We start from the raw sequence: 24,845 nt of genomic DNA, 5'->3' as shown, positions 1-24,845 counted from the left end.
TGGAGATCAGAGAAAATTTGTTGGCGACATGAGCGGGTAGGGAATGTGGCATGGTCTGTCCCAGGCCTGGCCGTCTGCCACATCTGCCGACGTTTCTCGGCACTTTAGTGTTTCTTATGAGGTGCTTTCTGGCCCTCCCAGATGCCCTGTTAAGGAGTGTGGCTCCCATTGCCCCAGCTTAGCCGAGTTGAGCAGGTGCAGTGACTGAGGCTGAAGCCTGCTGCCAGCCTGTGCTGGAGCCTGTCTCCCCTGCGTGGGATCCCCCTGTCTCCTGGCTGGGATGCTAGGACAGCCTGCAGGCCTCAGGATGGGGTGGGCGCCTCCTTCCAGCTGGAGGTCCAGCATGCTGCTTTGTCTTATCTGGAGGCTGTTATCTGGAGACTTAGCACCCTTGGATCAGCCCTAAAGGTGAAGAGGGGAAACTTTCTCAAGAGGTGCTAAGAGCACTCAGCACCCGCCAACTCCCAAGCCAGGCCTTGGCAGGGGTTAGAAGATAACCCCGGGACAGGAGGTGGATCGAGAGGAGTATGTGCCTACCTGGCTCTCCACCTGCAGAGCAGTCCGCAGAGCTGGCTGGCCTGGGCCATCGTCTCCTCAAGTGGCGATGAGTGCCTGGGGTGTCGCTGGGCAGTGTGTTGGAATGAGGACGTCTGGGATGTATTGGGTTACATCATAGGTATAATTAAAATTAATTCCTCTATTGCTTTAGTATGGCTTTTTTTTTTTTTAAGATTTATTCATTTGGGAGAGAGAGAGAAAAAAAAGCAGGCAGAGGGAGAGGGAGAAGCAGGCTCCCTGCTGGGCAGGAAACCAAAGTTGGGGCTCAATCCCAGGACCTTGAATTCATGACCTGAGCCAAAGGCAGACGCTTAACTGACTGAGCCACCCAGGCGCCCCTTAATAATGTCTTTTTAATAGGAACTTTTTAAAAAATAGGAATGAATCGGTGGAGCACAAGGTTTTCTAGGGCAGTGAAACCACTAAGTGTGGGTTACAGATGCTGGATACATGTCCTCATACAGACTGCAGCACCGAGAATGAACTCCCACGTAAACTGTAGGCTCTGGGTGATGGTGATGTGTCAGTGTGGGTTCCCAGTTGTCACAGACGTACCCTCCCTTGAGGCATGTTGACAAGTGTGTGGGGGGTACAGAGTATGGGAACTCTCCCTAGTTAGCACTCAATTTTGTGTGAATCTCAAACTGCTCTAACCAAGAGTCTGTTAAATTAATTTCACCTGTGAGTTTTGTTAAGGCGATTGTTAAGGCTAAATGTGATCTGCCAGCTTTCTCTCGGACAGGTTCATCTGGACTGAACCTCACCTGGCAGCACGCAGGCCTAGAGGGAGAGGTGGGGTGTTTCCAGCCAGACCTCCAGGCTGCCAGGGCCTTTAGGTGGCAGCCCTGCAAGGGCGGGGGGATGCGGGAGAGAGAATTCCTGATTCCTGGCCTAGCACCGTTCTTACCTGTATTGATTCATTACCCGGGGCTCCGTCTCAGATTAGCTCGCTGCTGTGAGGTAGCGGGAGAAGAGGTAGCTGTCCTTGTTTTAGTCTTGAGGAGACTGAGATTCAGAAAAGTGAGGAGGTGTTTTCAGCCCAGACTGGGAGCCCCCAGGTCTGGCCACCAAGGGGCCAGGGAGCAAGCAAGACATATACCACACTGTTTCTGAAGCATAGAAGTGGGATATGATGAATTGTCTTTTGAAATAAACTTTATTTTTGAGAGCAATTTCAGCCTTCACAGAAATTGAGCCAAAATCACAGAAATCCCATATTACAGAGCACCCCCTGTAACATCCTCCACTGTCAACATTTGTTAGAATCAGTGAACCTACATCAACACATCATTGGCAACCAAAGTCTTTAGCTTACATCATGGCTCATACTTGGCATCCTACGTCCCATGGGTTTGGACAAACGTACAATCACTTGTGTCATCATCATCATATCAGACAGCATAGTTTCATGCCCTAAACATCCTCTGTGCTTGGTGTATTTACCCCCACCGCGTCTTTTTTTAATTAATTTATTTTTTGTTTTTTGTTTTTGTCTTTTTTAAATTTTAAATTGTGGAATAAGTTTATTTTACTTTTATTTTTTTAAAAAGATTTTATTTATTTATTCATGAGAGACACAGAGAGAGAGAAAGGCAGAGACACAGGCAGAGGGAGAAGCAGGCTCCATGCAGGGAGCCTAATGCGGGCGGGACTCGATCCCAAGTCTCCAGGATTACACCCTGGGCTGAAGGTGGCACGCTAAACTGCTGAGCCACCCAGGCTGCCCTGGAATAATTTTAGATTTATAGAAATGTTGCAAAGATAATATAGAGATTCCTTATACCCTTTACCCAGCTTCCCTGAAGTTCATGTGTCCACAACCAGGAACGTTCATCAAGATGAAGAAATGAACACCAGTGAATAGTCACCAACCTCTAGACTATTTGCATGTCACAGTTTTCCCATGGATGTTCTTCTTCTGTTCCTGGATGGGATCCACATTGTGGTTTTTTTGTCCTGCCTTCTTAGCCTCTTCTCATCCGTGTGAGTTTTCTAATTTTCTTGTTTCCACACTCAGTTCCACGTGTTTTATATATGTGTGTGTTTGTGTTGTTTAACAGTCTTTGAAAACTATCTTAATTTAAAAAATTTTTTTTAAAGATTTTATTTATTTGTTCATGAGAGACAGAGGCAGAGACACAGGCAGAGGGAGAAGCAAGCTCCCTGCGAGGAGCCCAATGTGGGACTGGATCCCAGGACCTGGGGATCACGACCTGGGCCAAAGGCAGACACTCAACCACTGAGCCACCCAGGTGCCCCTGAAAATTATCTAGAGGGGCGCCTGAGTGGCTCAGTCGGTTAAGCATCTGCCTTTGGCTCAGATCATGATCTTGAGGTCCTGGGATCGAGCCCCACATCAGGCTCCCTGCTCAGTGGGGAGACTGCTTCTCCTTCTACCCCTGCCTCTCCCCTCTGCTGTGCTCTCTCTCTCTCTCATGCTCTCTCTCTCTCAAATAAATAAAATCTTTAAAAAGAAGAAACAAAACTATCTTTGAGTCCCAGAGCTGCCACCAGCTAAATGAAGTGTGTTTCTAGCATGGTGTGAGGCGCATTGTCACAGGCACCTCCTCTCACTTTCTTACCTGTGTATGCGTCCCTGCCCACTTTGTCTTTCCTTAGTCTCTGACATGCTGTTTTCTCAGAAGAAAACCCTCTGCGAGGGGACTGCAGTGCACTTCCTCAGGGGCTTGGGGCTCCTTCCTTAACACAGTGGGTGAGGTTTCTGTTCTGAGTACTTTGAGTGGAGGTGTTGATGCGTCTCCAGGCACCCCACCAGCAGCTCGGCATGTCTGTGGTGTTGGTGCCATGAGAGCATCCTCAGGTGTGTGAGGAGGTGCTGCTGTGCCTACCTGGCCCTGGAGAGACACCCAACCCGTGACATGCCAGCAGACGTGGAGATGTCTCTTTGGCTACATTTCACACCATTGCTTTTTAATACCAGGCATTTTTTTTTTCTTATGAGTTTCTTTCTGAATATCCCAGATCGATGGTGTTCCAGTGAATTTAATTAAGCAAAGGGCAGGGAAGGAAGCTAAGACTGGAAGAGCCTGCTGTGATCAGGGTGCTGAGTGCAAGCCCCTGGGAATGAGTGTTGGACACTCTGCATGGGGGGCCCTCCTTCCCTAGGTCCTGGATTATACTGCCAACTCCCTGAGGGGAACACCTTGTTTTCTGCTCTGTAGAGTGTGCAGCGGACTGGATCGTGCACCTGCTTAAGATCCCCCAGGGGCTTGTCATTGCTTTTGGAACAGATCCAAGCTCTTTGCTTCTGGCCTCTAGTGCCTCCCTGATCTCTGTTCCTGCCATCTCCTTTAAGGATTTTTTTATTGAGATGTACTTGGCATATCACATTGTACTAGTTTAAGGTGTACAACATAATGAGTTGATACATGTGTATATTGCAAAATGATCACAGTAAGTCTAGTTACCACCCATCACATACATAGTTACAGTAAGTTAAAGTAAGTTAAAGGTAACTTTGTCCCTTTTGATCCCCTTCTCCCATTTCCTCCCCACTCTGCCCCACCTCTGGCGACCACCAATCTGTTCTCTGCATCTATGGGTTTGGTTGCTTTTAGAGTTCACATATAAGTAAGCTCATATAGTATTTGTCTTTCTCTCTGACTTGTTTCACTGAGCATAACACCCTGAGGGCCCATCCGTGTTGCCACAAAAGGCAGGATTTCCTATTTTGTGGCTGAGTAATATTCCAGTGTGATTGTGTGTGTGTATGTGTGTGTTCCACATTTTCTTTATGCATTTGACAATTGATGGACACTTCGGTTGTTTCCATGTCTTGGTTATTGTGAAGAGTGCTGCAATAAACTTGGGAGTGCAGATATCTCTTCAAGTTAGTGATTTCATTTCCTCAGGATATATTCTCAGAAGTGGAATTGATGGATCATATGGTAGCTCTATTTTAATTTTTTTTTGGAGGAACCTCCATACTGTTTTCCAGAGTGGCTGCACCAGCTTGCATTCCCACCAATAGTACAGGAGGGCTCCCTTTTTCCCACCTCCTTGCCAGCACTTGTTATCTCTTATCTTTTTGATAATAGCCATTCTAACAGGTGTGAGGTAATGATCTCACATTGTAGTTTTGACTTACATTTCCCTGATGATTAGACTCCAAATTTTGAACAATTCTCAATAAAAGCCATTAGCAGGTCAGGGTGTTGGTTAAGAGCACAGGCTCTGGCCAGTACCTCCCATCTCCTTGACCTCAGCCGCTGCCCAGCTCCCTGACCTGAGTCTCAGGTCTCAGATCACACTAGCCCTCCTGTTCTTGAAGCGCTCCTGGCTGTTCCCACATCAGGACCTTGCCTGAAACACCAGATCTTTGTGTGGTATTCACTGAGGGGTCTCCCCCAGAGGCTCCCCTGAGCTTCCTGTCTGCAGAGAACTACAATGACACATGCTCACTCAGTACTTTCTGTGAAGTATCTGCTCTGCCCATAGCCACTCATTCCCATCCCGCCTCAACTCGGAAACTGTTGTTAGCCTGTGTCATAGGTGAGAAACCATGGCACTAACCTTGGCTCACTCCCCCAGCCATGCTATCCCTTCATCCTGTTGTTGTCAAGCCCTGTCTCCCAATAGAAAGTCACCTTATAGATGTTACTGGTCTCTCTCCCCATCTTCTCTGTAATGTCAGCTTTGTGCACATCAGGATTTTATGATCGCAATTGTTGTTATCCTTACAGTTGAGGATGTCCAGGTTTTATAAGACCTGTTTAGAGCTGTCCGGGTACCTGCTATGTGCCAGGCTCGCCCAGAGGTCAGCAGGGATACACAGCGGTTCCTCCTAACCAGACACCATAGGCAGTTTTCCCACCAATAGTCATTTCTAGTTGCATAGATTAGTCTTGTAAGGTGACCATCTACTGATCACGGAGATTGTTCCCATGTGTTAGGTGTCCTGTAATTTGTTCGGCAGAAACGTGTGTAGAGGTCCCATGCACTCAGGTGATCGTTCTCCTATTTGGAGGGGCATCAGCCAGGCCCCATGTCTTCCTGGGTGTGAAGATCCTGGATGCTGCCCACCTTTGTTCTCCGTTTAAGTCTGGGATGGAGCTCCAGATGGGGAATTGCACCTTTGGCTTCTGGGCCCCGCTGTGCCTCTTGGGGATGCTTCAGAGAGTCAGTTCTTACCTTCTTGTCGCAGGTCATCTACCCGGCCAGAGGTGGCCAGTATAGAGCCACTGGGAGCGGATGAAGCGCAGTGCTCCCAAAAGGCAGTGGTGCAGGCACGCCTGTCTCAGCCTGCCCGCCTGACCAGCATCATCTTCGCCGAGGACATCAGTAAGAGCTTCGAGTGCCCTGTGGGAACCCTGGCAGGGACAAGAGTTGGGAATTACCCCACTGAGACCTTGGCCATGTAGCCTGCCCTTGGCAGTGCTTTCTCTTTCTCTTGTTGGGGCAAAGGATGCTCAGGCAGGAGGGAAGGCCAAGCAAGCAGCACCAGCTCTAGTTCCTCCCAACAGCACTGTGTCCTGTTTTCCCTCTCGTGGAGGCTGGCTTTCATTTCTTTTTTTTTTTTTAAAGATTGTATTCATTTATTCGTGAGAGACACAGAGAGAGGCAGAGACATAGGCAGAGGGAGAAGCAGGCTCCCCGTGGGGACCCTGATGTGGGACTCAATCCTGGGACCCTGGGATCACGACCTGAGCCAAAGGCAGATGCTCAACCACTGAGCCACCCAGGCATCCCCTGACTTTAATTTATAAATAATTATTTGTTACCCAGATAACTCCTCTGTGGGTATTGAGTCAAAGTGAAGAAAGTTGTTGCAATTCTTTTACTACCCCATATTTAACTTAACATCCTATGGTTGTAAAATGCTTAGAAGACAATTAATGTCATTTCCTGTCATGTTTTCTTCCACTTAACATGATATGAAAAGTTCTTATTTTTATTAGAGTCATTTTTAATGGCTGAATAATATTCCTCATGGGGGGTTGTCCTGTAAGGATCCCCTTCTATTGGACTTTAGATTGTTTTCAGATGTCTGTTCCAGCATATACAGAAAAGTAAATATGTTTGTACAGAGAACAATTTTGGATTCTTTGAAGCTATTTTCTGCCAAGGATAGATTCCCAGTTTTACATATGAATATATTTTATGGCTTTTGATGTAGTGCTTTCAAACAAGGTACCATTAACAGTACACAGGTTTTCATATGGTGCCTGGAGAATGGTCAGAATGATTTTGTGTCACATGCCATTATTTTTAACTGGAGAATTCTCCAGGTAATGCCATTTATGTATCTTATTTATGGGGCAAGTAAAAAACTCTGTGCTTGCTCACACAACTCTTTTATTCTATAGTACAGTTGATAGTCTTGTGTGAAAACACCAGTGCAAAGCAAACAAACCCTGGGTGCAGTTCCTAATTTTAGTGTAGGGGCAAGCATTCAGAACAGTGTTATCTTTCTGGATGCTAACTCATCACAATGTATCCTGGCCATTTAACTTAATGGTCACACCCCATCAAAACCAGATTTTCTCTGAGGAGTTTTCTCATACACAGCCTAAAATGCTGGTGCTCACCTTGCAAAAGTGCAAGAGGGGTGATGAAAATGCCTCCGAGCCCTTACTCCGTACAGGTCCACGCTGACTTTGAGAAGGCCTGCGTGCTGGTCAGCAGCTTGGCTTCTGAGGATCACCCGGCTCCATTTCATGGCCGTGGTTTTGTTGGTTGCTCTCATCTTTGCCAAAGTGCAAGAGTACCTGAGCTATGAGACCCTGGAGGTGGGGTCGGGGTGCCGCCTTCTGTGCCAACCCCTCTATTCCCATCCCTCCAGCCACGGGCCAGGTCCTGCGCTGTGATGCCATCGTCGACCTCATCCACGGCATTCAGATTGTCTCCACTACCCGTGAACTCTACCTGGAGGACTCTCCCCTGGAGCTGAAGATCCAGGCTCTGGACTCTGAAGGTGAGGACGTGCCCCTGACAGTCTGCTTGTCTGGCCCTGCTGTTCCCCCGTGGAGGGCTGTTCCAGCCAGGATGGCAGGGTTAGTGCTGGGGAGACGCTGAAGAGGTCAGGACCACTCTGAGTAGCCCCCAGGCCTTGGGAGGTGGCACCCCTTGGCCTCTGCAGCAGGGCCTGTGAGATGAGAGATTCGGCATCCCTGGAGGCAGATTCCATGCCTGTGCACGGGATTGTGCTGGGTAAAGGCATACCTTTGGGAAGCTGACATCCAATGTCTTGGCAGCAATGAGAGGCTGGGAGAGGCTCACTGAATCACCACTCTGGAAACAGTGGGAGCCTTCTCCTTGCCTGGCTTTGAGGGCTGGGGTTGGCTTCCTGGTCCAGACTGCAGGGCACACATGCGAATGTGTGTGCACGCTGGGAGATGTCTGCGTGCTGTCCCTTGCACCGTCTTTCACTTTACTTCACTGGATCCAATATTGGATTGTTCTGGGGTTCTTAGAAGATCTGTTCTTGGGCTGTCTTGGTTGCAGCCTAACCTCTTGGGAAGCTGAGCAAAGGGAAATTTGTAGGCTAAGATTCCTATGGGAGAAAGTTGGGCAATAGACACCGTTCAAGTGAGGGATCTCACAAAACTTAAGCCCAGTCCTTGCCTTCCCTTGTCTTTGAAATCTTCCCTGACCTCTCCAGCTCCCTCTGCTTAAAAATAAAGTTCTCTAGATCAGAATTTCCCAGCTTGCTAGTATCCACACTTGGGGCTGGATAATTATTTGTGGTAGAGTCTGTCTAGGATGTTTTTTTTTGTTTTTGTTTTTTTTTTGTCTAGGATGTTATAGGATGTTCAGCAACCTCCCTGGCCTTTACCTATGAAAGGTAGTAGAACTCCCCAAGTTTTGAGGACCAAAAGTATCTCCAGCCATTGCCAGATGTCCCCTGGGGACAAAAAATCCCTGTTCTAGAGCATCTTTCAGGTCTCTCCTTCCTGTCTATTCATTTATCAGATAAGCTGCCTCACTTTTCTGAACTATTTTCTGGTCTATGAAATTGAGATAGTGGTGCTTATCGGGGGCAGGGGAGTTGCAAGGATTTGGTGAGAAGTGTGTAAAGGGCTTAGAGCTGGGCAGCCCGTAGTAGGTCTCAGCGAGCCAGGTGGCACCTGAGCAGTTCTACCTGCTGGGCATCCTGCCAGGTGCTGGGAAGGAAGGGCTGGCTTCTGTCTCAGTAGCTCAGGCCATGGGGGGCCCACATGCATCTCAGTAAGTGCTGCTTGTCATCAAATCCGATGTGAGGCAACCTCAGGGAGGGTTGGCAGTTGGGTGTGGGGGACAGAGGTCAAGACAGATTCTTAGGGACATGCTGTTTGACCAAGTCATGAGGAGTATGGTGTTTGACCACCTCAGAAGGCCATTTTATTCTGGAGGAGACTAAACTTGAAGCAGGTGCCATGGTGGGGGATGCAGGATGTAAAGGATCTTGCATGTCAGACATGGGGGTTTGCACTGGTCTGAAAGCAGAGGGAGCCGGGGAAAGGGTTTGTGCAGTGAGATGATAGGAGCAGGGTTCTGTGGGAATTACTCAATGATCTTAGGAACAAATGACCAAGCTTGAGGCCACGCGGAGGCCAGGCACTCCTCTGAGCACTTTGCATGTTCTAACCTCATTTCATATCCAGATGATGAATCCGAGGCACAGAGTATGAACACACGTGTGTGCAGGGAGAAGACATGTAGTTAGTGTGTAGCAGAACCAGAGTCTAAGCTCCATCCTGGCCCCTAAGTCCACTCTCTTGGCCAGTGCTCTGCAGACTTTTCCTGTGAAGGGCCATATAGCATATGGCCACACTGTCTCTGGTCTCCCGCTGTTGCTCCAAAGCAATCATAGAGGATGCATAGTGACTGTGTTCTAATAAAAATTAATTTACAGAAACTGGCAGTGTGATGTGGTTTGCCAAGCCCTGCTCTTGACCGCTCTGTTTTATTTCCTGTCTTATGTTACTTTTAAAAAAAGATTTGTTTATTTTTGAGATTCATATACCATGAAATTCATCCACTTAAAGTGTACAGTTCAGTGGTTTTTGATATATTCACAAAGTTGTACAACCATCACCACTAGGTAATTTTAGAACATTTTCATCACTGCAGGAAACTCAGTACCCTTGAGCAGTTAGTTCCCATTCTTTCCTCTCTCCAGCCCCTGGCAGCTGCTGCTTTTAGTGTATATAGATTTGTCTATTGTGGACATTTTATATAAATAGAATCATACAACGTATGGTCTTTTGAGTCTGGTTTCTTTCACTTAGCATAATGTTTTCAAGGTTCATTCATATTGTACTGAGTATTTCCTTCCTTTTTATGGCTGAATAATATCCCATTGTATGGATAGAGCACATTTGTTTATCCATTCATTTGTTGATGGACATTTAGGTTGCTTCTACCTTTTGACTGTTGTGAATAATGCTGCTTTGAATATTCATGTGCAAGTCTTTGTGAAGACCAAGCTTTTCATTTCTCTTGGGCGCATACCCAGGAGTAGAATTACTGGGTCACAGAGTAACTCTATGTTGCCCTAAAAGTAATGGCCAGGACGGCCCAGTTTTCTGGAGCTTTTGCCACGCCCTGCTGTGCTTGGCTTCTGAGATCTCACAGGTGGGATGGGGTGGGACCTGGGGCCTGTCAGACTCTAAATGCCTTGCCCTTTGCACTGTAGAAAGAGCTTTTCTAGATTTCAGATGTTCTTATTTGGGTTGCTGGGCAGACAGGGAATATAGATGAAGACTATGGGGAGGGCGACAACAGAGCATGGTGGGGAATGTGGCAAATCTGAGACCATGATCCTTTCAAGAAGGCTAAGCAGAGGGACTGGGTGGATCAGTAGACTTTTCAAGACAACTTGGAAGCTGGATATATATATATATTGCATTTCTTAATTTGAAACGATGGGAAATAACCCAAAAATGTAAAAGCAGCGTTGTGTAGGTAAAAGCAAAGCCATGGCTCCTCAGAGATCTGGTTTTAGACCTACTGGTTTCTATCTCCCACCCTGTTGTAGGGCATCTACACGGAACCAGACCTTGTACTTACACTAAGAAGGTCTTTGCAGAGTGTTAGGACCCCCTCTGAGTCCTATCTCCAAAATCATCGCCCAGTCATCGGTTAGGCTCTGCTTGTCCTGACATCTGGTCAGAAGGCTCACGGACAGCAAGCTGAACTTCAGAGCTAAGGCCAGCTTGGGTGGCTTGCCATCTCCTCTACACTGGGACCCTGGGAATCTCGGCATCCAGGCAAAGAGACAAGATGCTGCTCTTCATCCCCAGCTTCTTTCTCTGCAGAGGGAGAGGAAGGAGGAATAAATGACTCCAGTCTCGCCTAGACTGTAAAGTACTTGTAGATGTGAGGGGTGGGTGTCACATGCTACCCTGGGCCTGTCATGAGCAGTCAAAGGCTGGAGGTGCAGTGGGAAGAACACGAGCGCTCACCTGGGACTTGGGTTCACATCCCAGGTGAGCCCTTCATGTGACCCTGACCCTGTAGGCCTCAGTTCTTCTTTGGGTTCACATCCCAGGTGAGCCCTTCATGTGACCCTGACCCTGTAGGCCTCAGTTCTTCTTTTCCTGAAATGGAGGCATGACACCTGCTTTGCAGAGGGGTGGTACTGACTGTGTTTTCCCCTTCTTCTGGACCCCAGTTAACTCTGCTGCATTTCTGCCCCCCCACCATCTGCTCTTACAGGGAACACATTCAGCACCCTGGCTGGGCTGGTCTTTGACTGGACAATTGTGAAGGACACGGAGGCCAATGGGTTCTCAGACTCCCACAATGCCCTGCGGTAAGAGGCGCCTCACCTTTGCAGGAAAGCAGGAAGGGGTCTGTCCGTTGGCTCCTTGTAGGCTGGGGTCTTTTATCATCATCATCAACCTCAGCAAAGGAGCCCAGGGCAGTTCCTAGGATGCTGGCCAGCATTCCCCATGACTGATGAAGGAAGAGTACTATGGCTCACATGGCTGTGTGGGAGCCTTGCCGCTTCTGCAGCCCACTGGTGGGCCGTGGGAAGTTGTCAAGGAGGCTGGCATGTCTGGCTGTGAAAGAGAAAACTTGCCCCAGATAATGGAAGCTGCACGGGGTGCAGGAAAGGGTTGCATATGGCCTCAGAGGGCAGCCCTCCCCTGGGGTAAGTGAGAGGGGAGACAGGTTGTGGCTAGGAAGACATTCCAGCAGTGACAGCCCTTCCCAGGAGCAGGAGGCTATGTTCCCCAGCACTGGAGGATGCAGGTGGACTCCTTACAAGATGGGGTCGGTAGGCATCTTGACTCACTCAATCCCTCCAACAGCTGTATGGACTCACATACCCCCATTGTTGCCATCTTTCAGACATAGAAATGAAAGTTTAAGCCATTTGTCAGGTGGGTAAGTGGTGGAGCTAGAATTTGGACTCAGATCTACATAAATATTCACTATCTAATATGATAATAATCACTAACCCAACCTTGGCTATTTAAATTTAAATGAGATAAAATGAAAAATCCACGTCCTCAGATGTACTATGTTTCAAGTGTTTGTTAGCTATGTGGCTAGTGATTACTGCACATTGGCCAGAGCAAATGTGGACCAGAAAGTCCTGTTGGCCAGTGCTGTGCAGACCCAAGGTCTGGGCTTGTATCCCCTGCTACTGCATATTGTATGCTGCATTGCCTCATGCCTTATTAATAAAATTTTAAAGTGTCTTGGGGATCCCTGGGTGGCTCTGTGGTTCAGCGCCTGCCTTTGGCCCAGGGCGTGATCCTGGAGTCCCGGGATCGAGTCCTACATCAGGCTCCCGGCATGGAGCCTGCTTCTCCTTCTGTCTGTGTCTCTGCCTCTCTCTCTCTCTCTCTATGTCTATCATGAACAAATAAATAAAATCTTTAAAAAAATAAATAAATAAAAAATAAAGTCTCTTCTAAGGTGGGTCACTTAGATGGCTCAGTGGTTGACCATCTGCCTTAGGCTCAGGTGATTCCGGGGTCCTAGGATTGAGTCCCACATCAGGCTTCCCCACAGGGAGCCTGCTTCTCCCTCTGCCTGTGTCTCTTCCTCTCTCTCCCTGTTTCTCATGAATAAATAAATAATCTTTATTTAAATTTATTTATTTTAAATCTTAAAAAAAGAATAAAGTCTCTTCTAAAGGAAGTCAATTTTTTTTAGTATTCTCTTACAGTCTTTATAAAATTTTATTTTAATTTCAGTATAATTAACATACACTATTATATTATAAAACTTGAAACTATTATATTAGTTTCAAGTGTACAGTGTGGTGTTTCAACAGGTATGTACATCACCTGGTGCTCATCACAACAAGGACCCTCCTTCATCTTCATTACCTATTCCCCCCTCCCCCCTCCCACTATCTTCCGTCTAGTAACCCACAAGTTCTCTATAGTTAAGAGTCTCTTTCTTGGTTTGTCTCTGTCTCTCTCTTTTCTTTTTCCTTTGCTTGTTTATTTTGTTTCTTAAATCCCACATGTGAGTGAAATCATATGGTATTTGTCTTTCTCTGATGGGCTTATTTCATATAGGATTATACTCTGTAGCTCCAGAGGAAGAGTTAATTTTGAAAAAAAAAATTCACAGCTATTTTCAGCCTACAGAAAAGTTGCTAGTACAAAAAGTGGTGTCCCTCCCTGAACCGAGAGCCGACCCGATGTTCCTAATTATATTAGTGTACATTTACTATCAGTAACAACATTTTCCAGCATAGCCACCATGTCATCAAAATTAGAAGATTAACACTGATGCCTACTGTCATTAGCATTCATTCAGGCCTTGCCAACCTACCCGAATTTTATCCTTCATATGAAGCAAAAAATCCAGCCAGAGTCACTTGCCATATGTTGTCCTGTCCCTTAATCTCTATCAGCCTGGGACAATTTTTTGGTCTTTCTTTTTTTTGGGACCTCGATACTTAGGAAGATTATATAGTCCAGTTATTTTGTAGAATGTCCCTCATTTTGGGATTATCCAATACTCCCTCCTGATTAGCCTCAGAGCTTTGCATTTTTGGCAGGAATATCACAGAGTTGAGCTTCTGTGTTCTGATTGCATCTTATCATGATTTTGTGGGTCTATCTCTGATGATCTTCACTGTCATCACTTGCATTAGGTGGTGTCTCCTGGGGTGCCCCCACTGTGAAGTCACTGTCTTACCACTTTCTAATTAGCAAGTATTTTGTGGGGAATTAAGAGTCTGGTCTTTTATCTACATCTTTAAAAGTCCAGCTCGGGACTTTGGGGAACATCTCAGCTCAGCTCATGACTATTTTCATGGCAGACATTCTCATGCCCTGACACTCTGCGAGCTGGGTTGCCCTTGGGTCAGAGGTCTTTGGGGGGATGGGACCCTCAACCTTTGTCTGCCGAATGAGCTCTAGAATTTCTGGCATCTCATAAAGCCAGGAACATGGGCTGCACAGTCAGAGACTTGGATTCCCATCCTGGCTGGGTTGCTTCCTGCCTGTTGGCTTTAGTCAAGAACGCAGCCCATCGGGGCATCAGCTCCCTCCTCTATCAGAGGGAGGGGATTATTGTGCCTACCTCTGAGAGCAGCTGTGTGGGTTAGATTTCAGAGCCCATCTCTGGGCCTGACGCACACTAGATATTCAGAGAATGCTGGTTCCCTGCCCCATTCTGTGCTGCCAGGTGTGTTTCCTGTCACAACAGCCCCCTGAGCTTCCAGGCACTCTGTATGTGAGCTGAATGTTAACCAAAAATCTAAGGCGCTAAGGCATGTTGCAACCAGAGTGTCCTGGATTTTCATTAAATTCAGGATGTGACGACATCTAGTAAAACCGGGCAAGGAAATAAATCACAGCATAGTACAGCACCCGGCAGGTCTTGGGGAGAATGAAAGCGTGTCCAGTGGACTGCTCTTGTTCAAGTGGAGAGGCGGGCTAACTTATAAATCACAGGCTGCAAAAGAGACTATGGAAAGGGTCCCTCAAGCCAGCCCTGCTTCCTGCCAACCCTCCCCCGTGTCACCGCATCCTGACTTCTCTTCCACCTGGGGCTTCTCCCCATGGCCTAACCCCAGGGGCGAGAAGATGGGTGTGATCCCCTCTTCCTGACACTTCAGAGGGAGAGTCATTGAGAATCATTTCCCAGTGGCAGGAACTGGCCCAGAGGTGTGGGTAGAATGTAGCAGGGAGCCCCGGGAGCCTGGTGGGCATTGCTGGCACCACCCCAGCTGGGTCCATGGTCTTGGGCCTGCTTCTTAGTTTCCCTGGGCCTCACCTGTCCCATCTATGAGAGTGAAGCATTTTGACTAAAGAGATGGTCCTAATATTTCAGTGTTTACCATAATCACATGCAGATTTTGAGAAAAGGCACAGTGCCAGTCTCATGCAGACTAAGGCCTGGGCCAGGGCCAAGAATCTGCATTTTTCATGAAGAGGTTGGCAATTCTGATGTAGGAAGAAGTTTCAGGGACACATTTCTGAGCAGCACTGGGTAGGGCACCACCACTTATTTCAGCGTCTGGCCCCTACTAGGAGGTGCCAGTAGACAGTGAATCTGTTAGGGTCTTTGCTTCCCCAATCAGGTCTGATGACACTTTCCTTTTCCAGAATTCTCACGTTCTTGGAGTCTACATACATCCCTCCTTCCTACATCTCAGAGATGGAGAAGGTGGCCAAGCAGGGGGACACCATCCTGGTGTCTGGGATGAAGACTGGGAGCTCCAAGCTCAAGGCACGCATCCAGGAGGCCGTCTACAAGGTGGGACCCTTGGGCCCGGGAAGTGCTGGGCTTCCTAGGGGTGGCACCAGGCTGCCTGTTCCCGCTCACGCCTGTGCACACATTTAGGAGTGGAAATGAGTTGCTCTACTGTGAAAGTTTCACAGTTCATGAAATGGGAATTTCAAGGTGTGATTCCATATTTCTGTTTGTTGGGTTTGGTGTGTGGGGACCACAGCTTTTGAGAGAGGTAGTTGGAGGCCAGAGTACACCACCTCCAGAGTCACAAAGGAGTTGATGTGTTGTCACTTTTGAGGGAGGTCTAGGAGCAATGGGATGTTTATTAACTAGCTGATTTTCAGCAAATACTCTCCTGTCCCAGTGTAGGGATGCATCCAAGCATTTGGGGCTCTGAAAACACTGGGGATTTCCTGGTGTCCTCCACACTGTCTCTGAGCCCCATTTCGAGCCCTGAGACTGGTAGTCCTAGCTGTACAGGGCTCAAGCTCCTTACCTCACTGTACCCCAAATTACCCTGGCCTCACTAGCACCTGCGTGTTGTGGGCACACGTCTGCCCTGCCCCTGCCTCCTTTGAACTACAACCGTGAGATCTTCCTTTTGTTTGCCTGGTTCCTAGAGCTCATGCAGGAACAGTGCAGCACTCCATCTGCCCATTGAATTTCTAAAGTGACAGATGAGAGAACTCCTTCTGATTCACTCTTTAGTGGTTTAGCTAGTAGGCCGGGGGTCCTGGAGGCTTTTAGAAGTGCGGGACATGCCATATTACAGGGGTTAGTCCTGTAGCACCCTGCAGTTAGTGTTTGGAGATCATTTGCCTCTTTTTATTCTGGGCCCCGAGCCCAGCCCGTCCACCTCTGTCCTGCCAGTTACCTGTGTGCTTCCCCCTGCCGTGCTGGGCCACAGAGCTGGGCCCCAGGGCTGCTTTTTTCTCTTTGGATGAGTCAAAGACATTTAACTTACTAGTAAGTGAGGAAACCTTTAAGACATTACAGCTGCAGCAGAGGAGAACCCCAAGAATTTAGGAATTCTTGAAGCAGAACTGGTCAATATCCACAGGACAACAATTGACTGCACCTCCACCCGAGATGATGTATTTGCATTTCTGTGGATGAGAATCATTTCCTTTGCCAAGTTTTCTCCAATTTGAAGAGTTGCCAGGTGGGGGCCCATGTAGACTCTGGTAACCCGAGGGGTGCGCTGGACTCCAGACTGGTGGTCTTTCTCCCATTTCAAGTCTCCCATGTCTTTTCTTGATGAGGAGGTCATGGCATTGGGGGGTGGCCAGGGGGGTGCTGAGCACTCATCAAGGACATACATCTCTCCCCTTCTCAGGTTTGCCCTGGCCTTTGGGCTTTTGTGGGCGGCACCCCCGAGCCCCTGGTGGCCATAGTATCCATGGATACCACTCCTCACTTTTCCAGTGGTTTAACTATTATGATTGTATGTTGAGCTGTAATGTGCATAATGTAAAGTGATGTGCTCCATAGGGTTTGGCAGTAGCCACTAAACATGTGTCTAGTATATGCACAGGATTCCCCTGGGGCTTTGGGGGTCTGAAGGTATGGGGCTATGAGCATTGCCTTGTTTTTTCACCCCTAACGTCTCTGTCCCCACATAACAATCCTGAGAAGTTCTAGATTCTTTATCTTGACCACACTACTCGCTGTTCCCCAACCCCACCTCACTGTGATCAAAAGTCAGATGCTTAACTGACTGCACCACCCAAGCACAACACTCCCCCTCACTTTTTCTATCCTCCTCTTTCTTCCAAGCATGTGCGCCCTGCAGAGGTCAGGCTGCTGATTTTGGAGAACATCCTTCTGAACCCAGCTTACGACGTTTACCTGATGATGGGGACCTCCATTCGCTACAAGGTGCAGAAGATCAGGCAAGGGAAGATTACAGGTGGGTCATGAATTCAGCATGGTAATCATGGCAGAGGCTCCCCTTTTTATGGTAAAATACACATAATAAAGTTTACCATTTTAACCATTTTTAAGTGCACAGTTCAGTGGCATCAAACATACTCACATTGTGGTGCAATCATCGCCACCTTGGCTATCTGGAGCTTTGTCATCTTCCCAGAATTGAAACTGTTTCCATGGATCATTTGCTCCCCAGCCCCTGGCAGCTACCATCCTACCTTCTGTCTCTATGGATTTGACTTCTGTCTCTATGGATTTTGACTCTATGGATTTGACTTCTGTAGGGATCTCAAAGAAGAGGAATCCACCATATTTATCATTCTGTGACTGGCTGATTTCACTTACCCATAATGCCCTCAAGGCTCATCCTTGTTGTAGTATGTGTCAGAATTTCCTTCCTTTTTAAGGATGAATAGTATTCCACTATGTATATTAATGTTTTGTGACCAGAACACAAGATGTCAAGGGTCTCAGGTACAGGAGTATCACCTGTCCAAGGGCTTTGACATGTATTCAGGCAGGTGCCGCCCCCAGGTTGGAGGGTCACTCTGTCTGTGATGCAGGGTGTTGTTTAAGAAGCACATACATGCTTCAGTATCCAAGAAACTCGGATTTTGTTGTATAGATGGGGTCCTCTCAGGTCCGTGTCACCTGAGAGCAGTGGATCTGGTCAGAAGTTACAGTGTGGCAGAGGAGTCTGCCCCTCAGGCCATGGAAGCTGAGAATGGGCCCCTTCTGGGTAGGAAGCAGGGCAGGGCCTCTTGGTCAGAGATCTGAGAGCTGTGCCCCAACCAGGGAAGGCAGTCACCATGGTAAGGGTGGGTGATTTAACGGAGAGGTCTTGAGAGCTCACCCTGAGTTAGTTCAGGTGTCATAGTCCAGAGGAATGACACATCTCAAGGGACCCAGAAAACTTTGGGTTGAGTCACTGACCCTCCATAGATGTCAAAGAGTAGAGCACACAAAAGATGCCCCAGGGCCAGGCATAGGAATGTTGCCTCCCTTTTATCAGTAGGGAAATGAGATAGAAAGTTTGTTCAAAAATGAATACACAGCAAAGGTCTACCATGGACAAGTCATACAGATGGAAACTCTGTCCATTTGTTTTAGATGGATTGGGCTCATTTTCTTTTAATTGAGATATAATTCACATCACTGTTGTTTTAAGCAAGGTGACTAAGCAGGGAAGTCAGGAGTGATGGCCTTACAGGGATGTGAATTTCAGCTGCTGTCTGTCTCACATGGCATCCCTCTTTGGCTCAGAGAATTCTAGTGAGAGGCCAGCCACCTGGACTTATTAACATGCAGATCATTGTAACCCCAAATTTATTCTCTTTCTAAGTTTTCTTTCCTTAAACATGTGATTTTCTTCTTTTCTTCCATATCTTTATTTCCCTTCTGGCTGCCTCCCTTTATTGAGTGGCTGGCTGGTTTTCTTTCTTTTCTTTCTTTCTTCTTTCTTTCTTTCTTTCTTTCTTTCTTTCCTTTCTTTCTTTCTTTTCTTTCTAGATTTTGTTTATTCGTGAGAGACAGAGAGAGGCAGAGACATAGGCAGAGGGAGAAGCAGGCTCCCCTCAGTGAGTCTGATGCAGGACTGGATCCTTGGGACCCTGGGATCACGCCCTGAGCCAAAGGCAGATGCTCAGCCACTGAGCCACCTACATGCCCCAGGTGGCTTGCTTTCTTCCAAGCCCATTTATTGAGCACCTACTTGGTGCCATAGTCTGCTGGGTGCTGCATATGCTGCCTGGGTTCCTAGAGCACACAGCCCAGTAGTCAATCTGGTGATTACTCTGCAAACTTCTTACAGGTGGGAGCGGTGAGGGAGAGAGGGGCCCTTGGAACTTATAACAGGGGTATGTGTGCTCTTAATGCAGGGCAGTGTTTCCGGAGTAGGGGCAGGGCACAGATCTCCCCCCTCAGTCCTCAATCCCGTTCGTGTTTGTACTGTTTGCAGATAGCTGGCATAGGAACCAAATTATCAGGCAGTACAAAGTGTGGGAAGGCCATGCTGATTGAGGGAATTGGTGTCTGAAAGAACTTGAAGAGTGGAACGGTGGAAGTGGCAGAGAGAAAATGCATAGGGGCAGGGAGAAACACCTGTATAGGCTGGTGTCGGTGACCCAGGTATCAAAGGGTCTTGGAACCCAGCACACCCTTGAGCCATGGCTGCCCAGAACTAGCTCACATGGGCTGTGTGAGCAGGGGCTAGAGCCAGAGGCAGGGGAGTGAGCTCCTCATCCTCCTGTACTCAGATCCACCTCTCCAGGAGCTCCATGGTCATCCCTGGAGCCTACTTGGAGTGGGGTAGGGGCATTAGAAGCACATCTGAAGGGTCAGCCAGGGTTGGGAGGGTCACAGAGCCTGTCTCCTGGAGGCATGTGGGCCTCCTGGCTTACGGAAGGGCAGCCTTGGGGATGGCCCTGTACCCTCTGCAGATGGCAGATGGGCTGTTCTGGTGCCCCAAGAACAGCCTTCCTATTTTTACAGATAGACAGTGACCCTTAGCATCTGCAAAGCCTTCGGTATTCAGTTTCTCTTACAAGTAGTGAGTTCTGCATTATAAGAGGTATTTCAGGAGTCCAATGCCCCCCCTTATTTTCATTGTCTTAGGATTTTGTAATTATCTTGTGCAAGATCTTTTGAGAATTGTATATTCATTTCCCAAAATGGCCTATTCATTTGGAGAACTTTAAATAAGGGAGGAAGCTAGAATTTCATGAAGCAGTGTAAAGTACTACTTTATTGAGCAATGGCATTATTTTATTATGGCATGGATCTTCCATGCACTGCTGCCATATTATGAACACAGCCCAGCTTGGCTGGGCTTCCACTATGTAGAGGACAAGGAAATGGTCTGTGTATACACTAGGGATTCTCAGTTCCAGCGTGCACTGGAATCACCCAGAGGGCCTGTTCAAACCCAGAGCACTGGGCCCAGAGTTAGGTTCAGCAGCTCTGGGGTGGGCCCAGTCATTTGTAGTTGGCAGGTGTCACTGATGGTCCAGGGCCCACACTTTGAGAACCTGCTGCTCCAGGGCAAATTTTTGGAGACTTACTACAACACACAAAAGACACCCTAACACAGGAAGTGGACCGGTTGCCTTCCTTTTTGAGTTCCCATCAGAATTCTTGGGAATTCTTTTTTTTTATTTTTTTTTTTATTTATTATTTATGATAGTCACAGAGAGAGAGAGAGAGAGGCAGAGACATAGGCAGAGGGAGAAGCAGGCTCCATGCACTGGGAGCCCGACGTGGGATTCGATCCTGGGTCTCCAGGATCGCGCCCTGGGCCAAAGGCAGGCGCCAAACCGCTGCGCCACCCAGGGATCCCAGAATTCTTGGGAATTCTGAAATTCCTCCTGGCCCTTATGCTGGATGCCTCCTGTGGCATCCTGAGCTGGGACCAGAGAGGAATGGTGAGGAGGGGTGCTGTCTGTGCCTCTTGGTGTTCTCTCTTCTTTCTCTTGCTGGGGTGCAGGGACATGGCCACCACACCTGCAGGCTCTGTGAGCAGGTGGCTTGGTAGGAAATTTGACAGACCAGGAGGGGTCATGTAACAGTACATCTGAAACTAATGATGCATTGTATGTTGGTTTGTTGAATTTAAATTAAAAAATAATAAAGAGGGACACCTGGGTGGCTCAGCGGTTGAGCATCTGCTTTTGGTCCAGGATGTGATCCTGGGGTCCTAGGATCGAGTCCTACATTGGGCTCCCTGCAGGGAGCCTGCTTCTCCCTCTGCCTGGGTCTCTGCCTCTCTCTGTGTGTCTCTCATGAATAAATAAATAAAATCTTTAAAAGAAAAAAATAATAAACAACAGTACTCCTGCTCTCTTTGGCTTGAATCCCAGCTCTGCCACTCCCCACTATAGGACCTCCAACGGACTTCTTGTCCCAGTTTCCACAGCACCACCACCTTGAAGGCATGGGCATCAGCAGTACCCGTTTCAAGGGTGGTTGTAGGATAAAATGAGGGTGATGTGCACATAAAACACCAGTCACAGTCTTGCCACGTCTTAATTTTGTGGTCAGCGATAGCCATTTATATCAAAAGCATCCGTGATCATTACCCCTAGGGTGTAGAAGATTGACGCAGAAGTGGTGGGTTTTGTAGGACCCATTATTTCCTGGGGAAATCGTTTTTCATGCTGGCCCAGATTGAGTGACTTCAACATGACACAGCAGAGAAACATTGATGGATGGTGAGGATAGCAATAGAGAAAATTCTTTGCAAATCCTAGACTGAGCTCCCCAAACTCGGTTGGGAAGCCATGGATTGGCGCTCTTTTGGAACCCCCCAGAGGCTTTATGGCTCCAGTGAGCCCCATCCTGGGCCCCTTAGTGCAGCAGCAGAATTCACTGAACTCCTGTATTCTGCAGGTAGTCTGCAATTGGTATCAGAGGCTGTGCTTAATTAAAAAAAAAAAAAAGTAGTTTATGGCAATCACTAAAAAAACTGATTGCTTCTGAAAATTCATGGAGAGTGTCAGTTTTGTCCACAGGCATGGAGAATATGTTAAATTTTAAAGTGTTGAGAAAATTGTAACACTGTATGTTAACTATACTGGAATTTTTAAAAAGTGTTGAAGCTTGGCAAAAAAAAAAAAAAAAGAAAAGAAAAATCAAGCAGTAGTACTCATAGCTGGGTCCAGGGGTTTGGAGTGGGACAGGCATACTGGTTTCTAATGTTTCCTCTCTTTGCTCTTGTCTCCCCAACTTTGTGCCTTTTTGGTTCTGGGTGGCTAGAGCTGTCAATGCCTTCCGAGCAGTATGAGCTCCAGCTTCAGAACAGCATCACGGGCCCTGAGGGAGATGCGGGCCGGCCCGTGGCTGTGTTGGACCAGGACACGTCGATGGTCACCGCAGTGCAGCTGGGACAGAGCAGCCTGGTTCTCAGCCACAGGAGTATCCTTTGCCCCCGGCCGATCTGCAAGTACATATGGGTGTCCTGTGCAGGAGATCTGCTGTTTGGAAGTCATTTTTTCTTCCTGAAAGCTTGGCGAGGCTAAAAATAACCCTGTTTTCCCTCAAGGTCTGAAAATCAGAAAGAACCAAAATAGCAACGTGGCTGTATGGAATCACTTACCTCTGTGGAGAGGCTCCGGGATGGGAAGTGGTGGCAGGAGCAGAGCTTCACTCCTCTCTCCTCACTCCTCGCCTCCAGAACCTTCTCTGGCATGACCATCCTCATCCGAGGGGCCTGGCCAAGGCTCTTTTCCCTGTGGGTTGTCTGTCCTAGACTTATTCGTGCAATTTCCAGTGTCCCTTGGAGAGATCCTCCTCTGCTAGTGTAGGAAGAGTGGCGTGGCCTCTGATTCTGGAACTCGGCTTCATTGTACTTGGCCTCAGGCAAGGGGGTTTTCATCCTCTCTCCTGCACCTGTGATGTCTTGATGGTAATCAAGCCATCCAAACCAAGCTGAATGCTGCCAGCTGGTCTGTTTTCCTTCTTCTGTTTTGTTCCTTAAGTGAGAATTCAGGTATCCGCATGCAGGGTGCTTCCAGGTTACCCAACAGCACCATCTACGTGGTTGAACCTGGATACCTGGGTGAGTTTGGTCATCATGTGTCCTCCTGGATGTTATTTATAGGAGTTAAAACTATCTTAAGACTGTTAAAACGATTTACAGGAGTTAAACAAAATGAATAGAGGCAACAGCTCCCCAGAAAATGCTTCACACTGGCCTGCTCGGCCAGTTCTCGCCAGGGCTGCTCCCCAGTCCTTCCCGCATGATGTACAGAAAAAGCAGAGGGCAGGCCAGGGTCAGGGTGGGGGAACAGCTCCAGAGGGGGAGAACGAGACACTCATCGAAGTCTCAGTGGAGAGGAAGGGGAGGCTGTTGACCAAGAGAGGAGGGGAAGAGTCTGCAGTCATGGAGGACCCGTGTGGGCAGAGCCAGGGCTCGAGAGCTGCTGGAACTGATGCTGCTTGGGAGATACCCAGGACATACGTGTCGCCCCAGGTCATAGAGGCCATGCTCCCTTTGAGTTTCCTTATGAGTTGACTCACCTGTTGAGCATACTGAATTGGTTTGGGCGAGAGAACATTTGACCGACATGCAGCAAAGTCCCTTAAGTCCTCTTGTTAGTTGCCAGGTGAGCTTGCTGTTTGGGGCAGACCTGAGTTGACAATGTAGCAACACCAGGCAGGGTAGCCCTGTGGGCGTTAGGAGCTTCATTTATTCAGAAAGACTTTCTTGCTACCTTTTCTTCTGTCTGGCCTAGGCTGGGCCCTGCCCTAAGGAAGGAAGCTTAGGTCCTTGTGCTTGGTTTTGCCAGGAGAAAGCAGGGTAAACAGATGGTGATGGGACAGTGGTAAAGGTGAATGCAGAAGAAAGGCTTCTGGGAGATGATATTTGAGGCAGGTGTTTCACTGAAGTTGCTCCTTTGTAGGTAGGTCAGCCTGGCAGAGGTAACAGCTTGGCAAGGCTGTGGTGAGAAAGCACATGGCCTCACGGGGCTCAGCGAGCACCTGGTGCGGCATTGTGTGGGAGCACAGCCAGAGGCTCAGGAGGGAGGGCCGCACACACGGGTAGAATGCTCAGTGCCAAGACCTACTGTGGACTCAGAGCATTAGTGACTATAGATTCAGCGTGTAGACCTACTGTGGATTCAGAGGGTAGACTCACTGGATTCAGATGTAGATTCACTGTGGATTCAGATAGAGACTTACTGGATTTGGAGCACAGACTCCCTGGATTTGGAGCACAAACTCATTGTGGATTCAGAGTGTAGACCCACTGTGGATTCAGATGTAGATTCACTGTGGACTTAGAGTGTAGACTCTGTACTGTGGACTCAGAGGGTAGACCCATTGTGGACTCAGCAGAGACTCACTGTGCATTCTGAGTGCAGACCTATTGTGGATTCAGAGTCTAGACCTCTAGACCTTCAGTGGACAGGTTCAAGTCTGAATGAGCCCTTGAGCAGTCAGTGTGGGATATGCTCAGGATGGTGCTGGGGAAGCCGAGAGCTCACCTCAGGTTCTGCGGGCTCAGGGCTGATGGTGGGCAGTAGCTCTCACCGTGATGAGCAGCTGTTCTTTCTCCTTGGAGGAGTGCAGGCGGGCACGGTGGAGTCCTACAGGTGTGCCTGCTACCATTCTCTTCCTCAGCGGTACGCCCCTGTGGCCTAAGAGGTCAGGCTTTGTTGCTTGCCTGTTTTGTAGGGTTCACAGTCCACCCTGGTGACAGGTGGGTGCTGGAGACGGGCCGCCTGTACGAAATCACCATTGAGGTGCTTGACAAGTCCGGCAACAAGGTCTACCTGTCAGACGTGAGTGCCTGCCTTGGGTTCTGGTGGGGTGTCAGTGTGGAATTTATTTCCTGGAGCAGCCCCCAAAGCTGTGGGGCCCCCATGCAGGCAAGCCAAGTCACTCATTCCTGGTGGTGCTGCAGGGTCCCTGGGAGACAGCACTGTGACATCCCTGGGGCCTCTCAAGACTTTGTGAACCTGCGAGTCTGCACCCCCAGCCCTATCCCTGCAGGGCCAGAGTGGGGAGAGGAGGCCGCAGGCAGCACTGTTCAAGGAGGCAGTGATGGGGGAGCAGCACCCACCAGCTGCCTTCCTGCTCCCTTGTCATTAGCCTGAGGCTTCATGGTGCTGAGAATCCATCTCTTCCTGCTCTACAGAGGATCAGGACACTTCCTGGCCTTTCCCTGCAGGGCCAGGAATACCTAGAACTCTGTTCGGAAGTCCCAGATG

The 24,845-nt window shown here is 48.3% G+C and overlaps 1 protein-coding gene across 2 annotated transcripts in view; it reads left to right on the top strand.

Annotated features, from left to right (window-relative positions):
- The window catches only part of NUP210 (nucleoporin 210), a 105,300-nt gene that overhangs the window by 13,019 nt on the left and 67,436 nt on the right, over positions 1 to 24,845 (top strand). For both annotated transcript variants that reach the window (XR_012011492.1, XM_072784974.1), the window contains exons 2-9: positions 5,723 to 5,859; positions 7,361 to 7,492; positions 11,218 to 11,314; positions 15,084 to 15,234; positions 16,987 to 17,119; positions 21,889 to 22,047; positions 22,622 to 22,690; positions 24,310 to 24,416. Coding sequence is in view for 1 of the 2 variants with exons in the window: in XM_072784974.1 (XP_072641075.1) it covers positions 5,723 to 5,859; positions 7,361 to 7,492; positions 11,218 to 11,314; positions 15,084 to 15,234; positions 16,987 to 17,119; positions 21,889 to 22,047; positions 22,622 to 22,690; positions 24,310 to 24,416 (985 nt within the window). In the remaining variant the exon portion in view is untranslated. The remainder of the gene's footprint in view (positions 1 to 5,722; positions 5,860 to 7,360; positions 7,493 to 11,217; positions 11,315 to 15,083; positions 15,235 to 16,986; positions 17,120 to 21,888; positions 22,048 to 22,621; positions 22,691 to 24,309; positions 24,417 to 24,845) is intronic.

Source organism: Canis lupus, chromosome 19 (genome assembly GCF_048164855.1).
Source record: "Canis lupus baileyi chromosome 19, mCanLup2.hap1, whole genome shotgun sequence".
NCBI lineage: Eukaryota > Metazoa > Chordata > Mammalia > Carnivora > Canidae > Canis > Canis lupus.
Note: the sequence above shows the minus strand (reverse complement) of the source record. Positions and strands in the feature narration are given on the sequence as shown.